The 14930-nt window shown below is 43.8% G+C and overlaps 1 protein-coding gene across 2 annotated transcripts; it reads left to right on the top strand.

Moving 5' to 3' along the window:
- The first annotated feature begins 1542 nt into the window (after positions 1 to 1542).
- On the top strand, positions 1543 to 9394 carry ZBTB45 (zinc finger and BTB domain containing 45). 2 transcript variants are annotated; one of them, XM_075605173.1, is made up of 3 exons: positions 1543 to 1750; positions 2560 to 4145; positions 6600 to 9394. In XM_075605173.1, exons 2-3 carry the CDS (start codon positions 2582 to 2584, stop codon positions 6851 to 6853), a joined length of 1818 nt encoding a protein of 605 aa, XP_075461288.1. In that variant the 5' UTR covers positions 1543 to 1750; positions 2560 to 2581; the 3' UTR covers positions 6854 to 9394. The 2 variants fall into 2 exon arrangements, with proteins under 2 accessions (XP_075461288.1, XP_075461287.1); XM_075605172.1 differs by having other exon boundaries at positions 1544 to 1815.
- Positions 9395 to 14930: the final 5536 nt, after the last annotated feature.

Here is a 14930-nt window from a genome sequence, read left to right as displayed (position 1 = left end):
GGTAGGAATGTTAAATACTAGAATGAGAGAGGGGCAGTTTGAAGAGGAAGAGTGGGAGCTAGGCAGCAAAAATATCCAAAAATTGGGAGGCCCAGTTGGGTGATGTATGAAAGCAATACGTGAGACAAGTGAAAGAGACAAATAGCGTGAGCTATAAAAAGGAAGAGAATGAGAAGGGCAAGGACATATGAAGGGAGAAGGACTTCTATATCCCCACCATGTTTGAGGTTATGAATAAAAGGAGAAGCTATCATAGGACAGTTGGGCATTACATTAGAGTAACGGTATGTGTATGCATGTAAATCTTTATTTATATAGCCCCATCCATGTAAATAGCGCTTCACAGCAGTAATACACGTGACATAATAATAAAACACATAATGGGAATAAGCGCTTCAGACATAAAAGTTAACATTAGGAAAAGGAGTTTACAATCTAAGTCAGTGATTTCCAACCAGGGTTCCGTGGGGCTCCTTGAAGCAGTCTCAGGGGTTCCTCCTACGGACCACAGACCCCCCCCCCCCACCCCCGTGGAGTATACAGTAAATATACAGAGTTTACAGCGATATAGGAGTTTGGTATTTAGCTTAACTGAGGGCTCCCATGGAGCTGACCTGTGGTCTCCCAGTAACAGTCTTGTCTGTGGGGGTTAGGGCTCGCTCCGACGGGCAATAGAAAGTCAGAACGCCATCATCCCACAACTTAAGGGTTTTTTGTATCAAAATTGTCACGAAGTACAAATATCTCGGTGTCTGCCTGCGGGCCGGGGGACCACAGATTATCTCGGAGGGATGAGCAGGTTCAAGTGAGGTTAAAAAAAATACATTTCAGGGTGATTGCAGATTTAATCGAAAATAACTTATTTTTTTTAAATTAGTGAGTCCACATGTAATGCTTCGTCTAGGGTGGCACTGAGCAGGCGCGCTCACGCTCGCCACGATGTGACACATTGCGACAATGTGTGTGGCCAGCGTGAACGGGCAGGTGCGCTTGCTAGGCGCTTAGCTTCTTGCCGAGCAAGCAAATTTGAATTTGCTGCTCGCAAGCGCATCACGTGAACGGTTCGCCAATGAGGGCGAACCAGCTCCGTGACGTCGTGGGCACGGCCCCAGACGCGCGCACCTAGCCAGCCACGAATCGCCCGGCCGAGGAGGCGCAGAGCACGAGCGCTAGCACGCCCGTTCCCTACCTGGCCGAGGCCTTCAGTCTATAAATATGAGTGAGACTGACTGCAGAGAAACTCATGGAAAAAGCAGTGCTTTGACATGTCTGAATTTGTTAAACAAAATCTCCCACAAATAATACTCAAATCTTATGTCAACACTTCCTATGCTTTATACTCATTACATTTCCTATGCTTTATACTCATTACATTTCCTATGCTTTATACTCATTACATGAACACAGAAGCAACATTTACACTTGTATATAAGATAAATTAACCAACCCGCGCATGCGCAATACGCTTTGCTTTCTCCACTACGCGCCGCTGTCTCTCCAAACAGAATGCGATGCGACGTGCGCGCGCACGTTGGTCACTCTTGCGCTTTGGTGTGTGTGTTTGCAAACAGAAGACGACACCCGGCGGCGCGTTGACGCCGCTGCACTTGGGGATAGACTCCGCTAGGAGGCAGAGCGACCGGAAGTGGTTAAGCGGAGACCAAGCGGTTCGAAGGAGATCCCGGCTGTGGGACTAACAATTCGGTAACGGAATCCGGAGCCGGTTGACGGGAACGCGCGGAATACAGAGGTAGTAGGGGTACAGGACGGGAACGCGAGCCGAGAACGCGCGCGAGCGCGCACCGGTTAAACTCCGTGAGTGTAAATTAGAGCTAATAAGAGAGGGGTGGGGTGTTGCAGAGTGTGTTCACTAGGTGTTTACACACATAATAATATGTCTCGGCCTTGCGAATGCTGTGTGTGCGCACCCGTATATCAGAGCGATACATATCTGTAATGGCTGGACAGCGAGCCCTGTATTTTGTGGGGTGGAGAGGAGTCTGCGCTGGGTTATTCAAGGATATAGTAATGACGATGTGCTCTGGGTGTCAACAGGCAAGCGATGAGTCCGCTTGTGCTTTGCACTGTATATAATTTCCATTGTGCTGAATAGCATTTATTCTGGAGGTGATTATAATATTATTGTCTTTCTGCTGGGATGGTTAACTTGCTGGGCGTTCAGTTCTTTGTTCCCTTGATAGATAATGTGATGTGTAAACTTGCATTTCATATGCAATATGACAGGCATTTTAATCTGCTTCCCATCTCTTTTACAATTGCTCAGTAGGCTTGAAGTGATACATGTAGAATCATCTGTATCAACCAAATTCACCTCAAATTCCCTTCTGGTAGCTTCTTGTTGTGTGGTGTAGATGGGGAATACATTTAAGGCTATAGCATTGAACTTGTTATTTGATATATTGTGCTATTGGCACTCCTGCCTGTAGTTGGTAGCTTACAATTACACAAATTACGTAGAATTGTATTTCTTTCACCTGAAGTGTCTGTTTTGGGGACATTTTTCTTTGAATTAACCGTCTCGTTTCGCTTTCTGCGTAGGAAGCCACATAACTGAAGACTAATGGCTGAGGCTGTGCATTACATCCATCTACAGAACTTTAGTAAGTCTCTACTAGAGACCCTTAATGCTCAGCGCTTGGGTGGCCATTTCTGTGATGTCACTGTGCACATTCATGATGCAACTTTACGAGCCCATCGCTGTGTCTTGGCAGCTGGAAGTCCCTTTTTCCATGACAAGCTGCTCTTGGGTTACTCTGAGATTGAGGTTCCACCGGTGGTACCCACACAAGTGGTACAGCAGTTGGTAGAATTCATGTACAGTGGGTCATTGGTTGTTGCCCAGTCTGAAGCACTACAAATTTTGACAGCAGCAAGCATCCTTCAGATTAAAACAGTAATCGATGAGTGCACGCAAATCATCTCCCAGAGCAGATCCAACAAACCAGTGTCTATAGCTAGTGCTATGTCTTGTGGGCCACAAGGCAGATCTTCCAACAACAAAATCCAAGATCAGTCTACCAAAAATGAAGAAGGTTTACCAACAGGTCTAAGAGACTCTGGTTGTTCTGTGCCGTCAGCTTCAAGAACCAGTGAGATGGAGATCTCTCCATTGGGAACAGTCAGTGAAGCACCCAAGATCCTATGTGCTTCAGAAGTACGGTACAAATTAAGAGACATGCTTTCATCGCAACAGAGACAGCTGTCTGAAGTAAGGGAGATAACTGTATCAGAGGGAGAGCAGGTATCGGAGAGCGAAGGTTTAGCAACCTCTTATTTGCCACATACAGAAGCCCCGCAAAGCTGCCACAGCCGTAAACAGCGTCAACCAGTCCGCCTCCAGCTGTCTGACTCTGTACCGGTGATAATAAAAGATGAAGAGGAGGATGAAGACCACACTGGAAGAGATGGAGATGACGAGGAGAAAATGGCTGTATACAGTGAATGTGGTGGAGTTTTTCCCAGTTGCAGTGAAAGTGAAAAAATTAGAAGTCCAGAAGACAAAGTTCGTAATGCCGGAGGAGGGAGAAAAGATGCCTCTGGCCAGATTGAATTTTCTGCAGAGGGACCGGATTTCTTTACAAACCAGGATGTTTTTTCTGAAACATTTATACCTTCATGGCAGAATGAGGAAAACCTCTCTGAAGGAGCTAGGGAGGGCTCATTGGAAAATGGGGAGAAATTCCGTTCAGATTGCAGCTTGGAGGGTTCAAGTTTAAGAAATCTGGCAGCAGTCGCAAGCTCAGATTTCAAATCGAGCCCCCCTTTCAACTCTCGAGTTGTTGAATCCAGGGGCCTTCCCTTTGTGGCATCTGTCATCCCCCGAGAAGTTAAGGCATCCGCATCAACAGCAGTTGCTACAAACACCTCAAGCATCTTCCAGTTTCACCTGACGCATCCTAACCAAGCGCAGTCTGGTGTGACTCAAGGATTCTTCAGTGTTCAACAAGAAGGCACCACTAATGTTGTACAAATGAGTTCAAATATGGTTCCTGGATCTTTGCAAAATGATCCGACTCAGCGCCCTGGACCTTCACTTAAACAAGAGCCATCCTATGTGTGCAGCCATTGTCAGAAGACATTCAGCTCTAGGAAGAACTACACCAAACACATGTTCATCCATTCAGGTAAGAGTCAGACCACATGGGAACTTTCTTGGGAGCAAGTTTTCAAAAATTGACACTTTCCCCATTTACAATACTTTCTTCCTCCTTTTATCTTGTAAGTATCCATATGTAAATGTTTGGGTTCTCTCCTAGGATCTAAAATGGTAGGCGAAAAGGTCACCGTCCTCTCTCTTATAAACATTGACAATAGCCTGGTAATGTAGATATATATTTGTCATTTATGATGGTATAATGAAGAACTATTGTTTTCAATCACTCTGTTGTTGCAGACTCGCAGCAGTAATGTTAGGAAATCTTGCATTAAAGCCACCACCAATACTGTAACACCCTCCCCATTTAATATTATGAGCATAGTAATGCATACTGTATATATAACAACGCACAGTTAATGGTGATGCACTATTCACGTCACACTTATAACTACAGTATATGGAATCTAGGCCTAAGTTTGTAGGGCCTTTACTGAGATCAGTATCCAGTTACATTTAGTGCTTCCCATTTAGAAGATGGTAAAGATTGCCATTTATAACTCTGAAATAGTGAGAACAGCATGACTACCATATATAGCATGTATGTCTGGGTTATTATTACTGTGCTTCATTTGGTTTCTGAGCAGTTTATTTCAGGGAGATAGGCTACTGTTCTGTAATAGATATTTATAGTGGTGCAGTCAGCTTTTGCTAGTGTGGAACAATGGACTGTTTACTTAATTAAGAAGGGTAATAAGTTTATTTTGCAAATATATTGTGCATATAAACACACCCACGTTTTTTGCCATCTTTTTTGCTTCCCAGTAATAAATCTTCATCTTAAAATGTAAACATTAAAATGTATGACTTATGGACACGACTAAACAAGGTCAGGGATGGTATAAAAAGAAATGAACCTTTTTGGTTAGTTGTTGGCGAGCATTTTCCAGAATGAAATAAACATCCTGCTCAGCTAAATATAGTTTTGCTGTCGTACAGAGGGTAAACTCCTTCATTCCAGACAGATATTTCGACCCCTAAATGAAAGACTTGCAGTGACTTCTTTCCATTAAATGCATGTGACATCAATGCTTTCAGCGTTTTCTAATCTTGGTCAAGTATACATATTTCTACAAAGAGTTGCAGGCCCTCTTTTCTAGGTATCTTGGAGCCGGAACTGGAAGCTTGTAGTCATGTAACAGTCCCCTCAATAATTCTAATTTATAAAAGTTAGTTTAGGCTTGATCCCTTCACTATGAAAGATCTCCATACATACAATATATTTTGCTTCTGTACAGGTCATTTTTCTTCCCAAATCTCTGGAGATAATGATTTCAAATGATTATTTCTCAGGGGGAAAAAATGTGCAGGCAGGTTTCACAAAATGAGGGATACAATCAGTAATTATAGAGGAAAGTAAAAAGGGACCATTTAAATGAAGAACAATTTTGAAGAGCTTCCTTGGAGATTAAAAGCCCTACATATGTCCATACATAAAGTAGAAATTAATATTCTATTTTCAGTATCATTGTAATTTTTGTGTTTGAGTTACAGAGCCTGAAAAACATGGTGACTGGAATCGATAAAAATGTTTGCTTGGGATTGCCATGGAACCCACAGAAGAGCCAAAATGAAAAATATAAAGAATGCCATGGTGTTATTCTTGGGGGACAAGTCTGCACTGTTATGCACATCATTTTAAACGCATTGGGGCAGTGGTGTAACCACCCCACAAGGAGCCCCGGACGGAGCGGCATTCAGATGTGACGGCAGGGACCCGGAAATGGTTCAAACGAATCCGGATGCAGTTCAGGGGAGGAAAGGAGACAGATCTGGTGCTCTGTCTCTTACACTTTATTTCTCGGAACTCAGTCGGCTGTAAGAGAGAGCGCACCGGTCTCCTTTCCTCCCCTGAACTGCATCCAGGTTCATTTGAACCATTTCCGCTCCGCCACTGCTTACGAGTCACTTATGACTTCCTTCAGGACCCCTGAGCTGGGGCCCCCGGAATGTTCCTGGGCTGTAGTTATGCCACAGCACCTCGACTGGGATTGCCGATTTAAATTAAATGTGGGCACTTTCACTGGTCTTTCTTCTAAAAAAAAAAAAATATTCTGTTTTGTATGCGGTTTTTGTTCTAAAACAGTTTCATGTTTGATTTTGCCAAAATTCGATTTGTGTTTTTGGGTTAAAAATAAATAAATAAATCAGACAGTCATCAGGGGAAGGCAAGGACCCGAATTTGAGGCAGAAATGTGTTTGGGTCTTTTCTGTCCTGGATTTGGATCCTAGTTACAAACTTCAGTCTCGGACAGTTCGGGATCAGGAAATCCATATAACCCACCCCTGGTTCGAGAGGTTTCGGATTTGAAAAGTCCTGAACTTCCCATCCTTAACTCAAATCCTTACCAGGCTTTATTTGTTATTGTTGAAGTGCATTGTGCAATTATGCTCAATGTTGCCTTCTCTTTCCCCCACTCTTTAGGTGAGAAACCCCACCAGTGCAGCATCTGTTGGCGGTCCTTTTCCTTACGGGATTACTTGCTCAAACATATGGTTACCCATACAGGGGTGCGTGCTTTCCAGTGCTCCATCTGTTGCAAGCGCTTCACCCAGAAGAGCTCTCTGAATGTCCACATGCGCACACATCGACCTGAGCGTTTTCAATGCTGTTTCTGCAACAAGTACTTCTCCCACCGCACCCTGCTGGAGAGACACATTGCTACGCATACAGCATGAGCTGTAATCCTGAATTCAGCCTGTTGCAGTGGTAAGTGCTCAGTCATGTAGGACGCCCAGTCTCACAGCTGTTATATGGGGCATTGTGTTGGAGAGGTGCAAAGCAACAAGATGACTAACATGTTCTTATTGACAAAGATTTTCTTAAGACTTTCATCTTCAGAGTGCAGTAGTGAGCACTTATTATTTTTTATGTCTTATTTGTTGCAATATAAACTGTTCACTAGTTTTTTGTTTGCAATAGACATGCTGGGCTGTATATATTTATAAATCTGTCTGCCTTTGTCCTTCACCTTCACAAGAGGCATAATTCATCACTAATGAAGACCAGGTCAGCAGCTATCGACTAAGGAAGGTACAATTTTAGCCGATAGCTTCCTGTGACATATCTGCACAATGTTACTTGTGTTGCGGCATTCAAATAAACACCCATATTTCAAATATGCCATAGAAACACTAGACATGTTTAAGTATTTGTTAATCAGGGTTCTCGCATGCATCTAAAATGTGAGCCAAGTCGTCTTCAGTAGTGTACTCTGAGTTTAATGCATTTATCATTATTATGAACACTAGTGTGAGAGAGGATTTGTATTGCATGTCAAGGTTTCCAAATGTGTATGTGTAACAATGTTTCTGAGCATACATGATTAAGGCTGCTTTGTTGGAAGTCCTTCACTTTTTATGCTTCATGTAACCCTCTAGTAAAAAGGGTTAAAGATGTCGTAGATAATACATTTTGCACATACAGTAAGGGACTGTAGCTCCTTGAACACACAGCATAGGCACACCATCAACATCTAATAAAGACCGGTGGATCGGCATTCCACTGTAAACTTAATGTATCTTCTGTACTCTGTAAAATATATGTTTTGTGAGATATAGCCGTTTGCCATGAAGAGCTGGGTATGCTAGGTTGAAAAAAAATGATTTTCACTTGGTATAACTGAAGATTGATTGGGGGTCCATTTCTAATTGTTTAAACAGTGAAATTCAGAGCCTGCTGTTACAATTCACATAACATTGGCAAAGTATCAGTGTTGGCCTCCAAAGTAACTACAAGATATTGGTCAGTATGTGATTTTTATTTATTTTTTTCTCTTGGATGATTAGGAGGATTTTCAAAATGGCCTTTAAAGCCACTTGCGACAAATGTGAGCATTGAATGTTAATTTTATTAAGGACCCTCCATATTACAATCCATTTACTTTTACAGTTATAACATTTTAATAATATGAGCAAGATGACAGTGGGGGATATTCTACTTCTGCTTTAGTTTTATCACAAGCTTGTTTCATAACCCCAATCCTTCTCCAGTGTTACAATGACTGAAACTCACCCGTGACTTTGCTTCATTGCACTCTGCCCGTCGAGTAATCAGTAATTAGGACTTGACCTAAACTGTGTCATAAGAGCTTTTAAGTGACATTGGCAAATTTGGTACAGATTTCCCACAGGGAAAGATGTTGGAATGGTATGAACAGCAAATCTTATTTTGTAATCTTGTTTTGAAAAATGAATTGTAACAAACTAGTCCTACTTAATTATTGGCATATGTAAACAGTATATTTAGACACCCTATAAACTATTTATGAAATTATTATTTGTATTTACTATTGTTAGTGTGGTTTGCTGCTGTCAACTGTCTGTCCATAATGATGGCTACCTTTTTTTTGTATACAGTGTGTTTATAACAGTGTTGTCACCCACCTTAAAAAATGTTATAGTTGAATGTGTAGAAGTTAAATAAAACATTACACAAAAAAAAAGTTCAAATAACCACCATCGGTCATTAAGAGTGTAAGTGGTGTTTGCAGGATCTGCTACAATATTAACAAATCAGGTACCTTTGGCACTTCTAAATTCTGTGAGGCTATCACTACATTAACACAAAGGCAGGTATTCGTTGGGTTACATATGTGATCCTTCTTGGGCTACTGTGCATTTAAGGGTATTGTCTGATGGTATCCCTACTCAAGTGTCTTACTGCTTTAAACTATACACTTTATTACTGTAGGTGCCTGCAATATACTGCACTGTCCAGAACTGGAAGGGCTATAAATTGCTGGGGGACTGATAAACACAGAATTATATTCATATTTAATTATATCCCGATACATTTCAGAAGATGATGCGGGCCCTGCAACCCCTCCTTGCATATCTGATTGCTGGCACATTAATTTAACAGTTTTGCAAGATGATGTATTAGTATGTGTGTGTTTGCATGTTAAGCAGTTATTTAAAAAAAATACGTTGGGAGAAAAATGTAAGCCTTTTTAACAATGTACCTATGTGTTTAGCTCTGTCACTGCTTACATTTAGGCAGTGGATGCAGTGTGTTAGTTTCCCTTAAGTGATTAAACATTAAAGTGACTCATGCTGTACATTGGAGGCTAGTACAGTATAGGAATTCTGCTTGGGATAGACACAATGCTATTCTAAATATGAAAGAAAGGCAAAGATTTAAGACAGTGTGAGGTTTCAAAAACAGATTGAACATAAACAGACTAGGTTCCTATCTGCTGTCAATTTCTAACTTTCTAATTTTTTTTTTTCATGTTAATGAAATATAAGAGTGTTACCTTGATGTGAAATAAAGCTTTGCTTTCTTATGAAAACTGTGTGTCTGACTTCTTTTACTTCTGTTAGGAAAAAGGGATGATTGCACGTGAACTCGAAGTTTAAAAGTATTGGGCCAAAACATGTAATGCCACGTTTTCTTGGCAGTGCTAAGCCATAAGGCACATTAAAGGAATGAACTGTACATTGCCCGAAGGCACAGTACCGTTTAGTAAATATGACCCATATGTATATAATAACTAATTAGCCTATGAAACCCATTGATTTGAATAGGCTGTAATATGCGTTTTGGCTTAGCACTGTTTAGTAAATTTCGAGCATGTTATGTAAACACACGGAGCAGCTGCTCCTAGTAAAAGGAGTGAGACACCACACATTTCAGGGTCTACACTGCCTCTGTTAATTGTCCACCTGCCATTCTGTAAATAAATGACGGGGGTTATGCTATATAAGGTGTTAATCCTGATCAGGCACCATGCATGGACACTAATTCAAGCCAGTTGGCGTGTGCCTTTGCATTAGTACCTAATCGGCACTAATCTTCCCTAATGAAGACACAATTTTAGCATACAACTTTGTGACATATCTGCGCATTGTTGCCGTACTGCAGTATTTCAATCCCATATCTCAGATATGCCATATAAACCCTAGACATCTTTAAGTATTTTTTAATCTGTGTTCTCATGCATCTAAAATGGGAGCAAAGAAGTCTTCAGTGGTGTTCTCTGGAGACCGAAACATTACAGTATCATCATTATTATGTATGTGTAACCTACAATAGTAAAGTGAAACGTTGTAAGGTTTGTAATTACAAGATTTTTGAGCATGCATGATCCATGTTGCTTTGTTGGGAGCCCTTCGCTTCTAAACCAATGTTTCATGTAACAGTTGAAAAGGGTTACGAGTGCTGTGGGTAATGCAAGGTTCAATGTATCTCCTTGACCGACACTAATGCTGCGTCAATAGACACTGCAGCCGTGCAGAGGCTGAGGGAAAGTGGGTGCTTTCCCTGGCCTTAGTACGCGCGCCGTCCGGGGGCATGTCTAGGGGCGGGCCAGTGACGTCACGGAGCTGGTTCGCCCTCGTTGGGCAAACCGTTCACGTGACCGCCCTATTGCGCGAGAAATCATCAGTTTTGACTGATTTCTCGCGCATCGCGCGCCCCCTCTCACTTCCGCGTCCACACGCCATATAGACGCGATCACTGCCTTTAGGCAGTCTGATCGCTCAGCGGGCGGACCCGTCCATGCAGTCTACCCCTGTATGGACGCAGCCTAACGCACAATACTGCGTAACACCCTAAGAGTTCTTATAGAGATTGCTTTAGTCACCTTGTTGTAAAGTGAATTTTTTTTGTTTTTGTTTAATGTGCCTTGTCCTCTGACATGTTAACAGGTTTGCTATAATGATTCTAAGCCTGAGTCCCCGCTGGCGCTGAGCGTGCGGCGCTTGGCGCGGTTACGTGTGTGTATATGTGTGTGTGTGTATGTGTATGTATATATATATATATATGTATATATATATGTATATGTGTGTGTGTATATATATATACATACATACCCCGCATTAACGTACGCAATGGGACCGGAGCATGTATGTAAAGCGAAAATGTACTTAAAGTGAAGCACTACCTTTTCCCACTTATCGATGCATGTACTGTACTGCAATCATCATATACGTGCATAACTGATGTAAATAAGGCTTGTGTAACAGGTTCTATAGTCTCCCCGCTTGCGCACAGCTTCGGTACAGGTAGGGAGCCGCTGTTCAGGACGTGCTGACAGGCGCATGCGCGAGCTGCCGTTTGCCTATAGGGCGATATGTACTTACTCGCGAGTGTACTTAAAATGAGTGTCCTTAAACCGGGGTATGCCTGTATATATATATATGTGTGTGTATATATGTGTATATATATGTATATATATTTATATGTATATATATTTATATGTATATATATTTATATGTATATATATATATATATATATATATTTATATATATATATATATATATATATATATATATATATATATATATATATATATATAATACTGAGTTAAGTTATGGTGAGTTTTCTGGGTATGCACCTTAACCCTGGCTGTGCTCGAAGCTGTGACCATGCAGCAAGCTTAAGCCTATAGGGAACCATGTTAAAAATGGTTATTGAGGCAAAAAGTGACACTGTGTGCTCATTTGCATGTCATTTCCCAGAATCCCTTGCTGCAGTGGAAGTGCTGTATGCTGGGTGATAATGGGGAAAGGCGGGGTTGCAGACCTGCCTAAGACATGCAGATGAGCATACAGCTATATTTGCGTGTAAATGTATAGGATTGTCGAACACTGTGTATATGTATATATATATATATATATATATATATGTATATGTATGTGTGTGTGTGTATATATATGTGTATATGTATGTATGTATGTATGTATGTATATATGTATATATGTATATATATATATATATATATATATATGTATATGTATATATATGTATGTATATATGTATATATGTATATATGTATGTACAGTGTTCGACAAACCTATTCCCCCGCACGCCCGGGGTGAGTGGATTTGACCTTGTGGTGAGCTCCTTATGGCCACCCAAGCAGCGCACATGTTTTTTTTTAAATATTTCCCTGCTCGCGCTGAAAAAAAAAAAGGTTTTTTTAATCCAGCAGCCTGATTGGCTGACAGGACTTGGCGGGCTGCCAAGATTTTTTTTTTCCATCCAGGCTAAGGCCACGCAGGCACATCCTCTTCCTGCTGCTTGAAGAGATTAGTACAGTACTCCATTGCATCTCCCGGTCCCCGCTTTCCCTCCCTGTACCCGTGTCTGCCCGCGGGGTGGGTGATGGTAGCGGGGGTGTTCCCCTCCCCCCCCCATTCCTTGCTTCCTTGCTTCCCTCCAGGTTCCCGTGTCTACCCGCGAGGTGGGAGATGGTAACTGGGGTTTCCCCCTCCAGGCCCCGCTTCCCTTCTGGCCCCCATGGCTGGAGGGGAGCATGGTGCTGGTCGCGGCCTTTCCTCTCTTCCTTTCTACCACCCGCCCCCCACCCCTCGAGTCCCAGGGGTTCCGCTGGCCGGCCGCACTGACTGCTGCTCCTGGCTTTTCCCTCCGCTCTCCTCCTCCCTCCTAGGAGCGTGCGTGCAGTCCTCGCTGCCTCCTGCCTTTGAGCTGAGAGGGGGGGGGGGGTGTTATCTGTGTTGTCGGCTTCTTCTGTAAACTTTCATGTGAGCTACCTGAGGTGTGGGGGGGGGGGTGCTGCTGCTGCTTCTTCTGCTCAACGTTGTGTGTGTGTGTGTGTGCGTGTTTGTGACAGACAGTGTGTGACAGTGTGTGTGTGACAGTGTGTGTGTGACAGTGTGTGTGTGACAGTGTGTGTGTGACTGTGTGTGCGTGTGTGTGTGTGTGTGTGTGTGTGTGTGTCAGTGTGTGTGTGTGACAGACAGTGTGTGTGTGTGACAGACAGTGTGAGTGTGTGACAGACAGTGTGAGTGTGTGTGACAGACAGTGTGAGTGTGTGTGACAGACAGTGTGAGTGTGTGTGACAGACAGTGTGAGTGTGTGTGACAGACAGTGTGAGTGTGTGTGACAGACAGTGTGAGTGTGTGTGACAGACAGTGTGAGTGTGTGTGACAGACAGTGTGAGTGTGTGTGACAGACAGTGTGAGTGTGTGTGACAGACAGTGTGAGTGTGTGTGACAGACAGTGTGAGTGTGTGTGACACAGTGTGAGTGTGTGTGACACAGTGTTAGTGTGTGTGACAGACAGTGTGTGTGTGTGTGTGTGTGTGTGTGTGTGTGTGTGTGTGTGTGTGTGTGTGTGTGTGTGTGTGTGTGTGTGTGTGTGACAGACAGTGTGTGTGTGTGTGTGTGTGTGACAGACAGTGTGTGTGTGTGTGTGTGTGTGTGTGTGTGTGTGTGTGTGTGTGTGTGTGTGTGTGTGTGTGTGTGTGTGTGACAGACAGTGTGTGTGTGTGTGTGTGACAGATTGTGTGTGTGTGTGCGCGCGCGCGCGCGTAGGACACCAGAGGTACCCCCAATCAATCACCCCCTCCCCACCCAGTAACACAGTCACCTCCTCCCCACCCAGTCACACCCCCAGTCAGCCAGTCAGTCACCCCCCCCCCAGTCAGTCACCCCCCCCCCAGTGAAGAAGAAAAGTGTAATACTGTAGACAACGTGATAGTAATTAAGTAAAGAGCTTCCAAATTCCTACTCACAAACAAAGTAGAAAAAGGAGCATTGGTGCCAGTCTGGAACTATAATATATCCCGGTCTGGAGGTGTGGTATATGGGTCAGCAATCTCAGAGAGAAGAGAAAACAACCATAGTGCAGATAAAAAATACAAAATGTATCAATCAAAAGCTCACAAATGGAGGCTTACGGCATTCAGAGAAGTAAAAGCATTTGAACAGCTGGGTCTTTACTGCGTCTCAGCTCTCCTCGCCCGGTACACACTGCAACAGCCCTGGAATTCCATCAACAGTGCATCTCCCAGACTTTTGAAACAGTCTTTCTACAGGGTCGAGTGATAAGTTGTTCTTGCCTATTAACTTATTTATTTTTTTATTTTTCATTCACTGTTCACTGTTGTTTAAACATATTGTTTATTAATTTTGTATTGATATATATTTTTCACATCACTGTTTTTGGGTGTAGTAGAGCGCCATCTAGCGTTCTTTTTACCCCCCCCCAGTCAGTCAGTCACCCCCCCCCCAGTCAGTCACACCCCCCCCAGTCAGTCATCCCCCAGTCTCTCTGTCTCCCCGTCTCTCTCTCTGTCTCCCCTCCCTCCTCTCTTTGTCTCCCCTCCCTCCTCTCTCTGTCTCCCCTCCCTCCTCTCTGTCTCTCTGTCTCCCCTCCCTCCTCTCTGTCTCTCTGTCTCCCCTCCCTCCTCTCTCTGTCTCTCTGTCTCCCCTCCCTCCTCTCTCTGTCTCTCTGTCTCCCCTCCCTCCTTTCTCTGTCTCCCCTCCCTCCTCTCTCTGTCTCTCTGTCTCCCCTCCCTCCTCTCTCTGTCTCTCTGTCTCCCCTCCCTCCTCTCTCTGTCTCTCTGTCTCCCCTCCCTCCTCTCTCTGTCTCTCTGTCTCCCCTCGCTCCTCTCTCTGTCTCTCCTCTCTCTGTCTCTCTGTCTCCCCTGCCTCCTCTCTCTGTCTCCCCTGCCTCCTCTCTCTGTCTCCCCTGCCTCCTCTCTCTGTCCCCCCTGCCTCCTCTCTCTGTCTCTCTGTCTCCCCTCCTCTCTCTGTCTCTCTGTCTCCCCTCCCTCCTCTCTGTCTCCCCTCCCTCCTCTCTGTCTCCCCTGCCTCCTCTCTCTGTCTCCCCTCCCTCCTCTGTCTTCCCTCCCTCCTCTGTCTGTCTGTCTCCCCTCCCTCCCTCCCTCCCTCCTCTCTCTGTCTGTCTCCCCATCCTCCTCTCTCTGTCTGTCTGTCTGTCTCCCCTCCCTCCTCTCTCTGTCTGTCTGTCTCCCCTCCCTCCTCTCTCTGTCTGTCTGTCTC

This window comes from Ascaphus truei, chromosome 6 (genome assembly GCF_040206685.1).
Source record: "Ascaphus truei isolate aAscTru1 chromosome 6, aAscTru1.hap1, whole genome shotgun sequence".
NCBI lineage: Eukaryota > Metazoa > Chordata > Amphibia > Anura > Ascaphidae > Ascaphus > Ascaphus truei.
The sequence above is the reverse complement of the archived record's forward strand: the minus strand, read 5'-3'. Positions and strand labels throughout refer to the sequence as shown.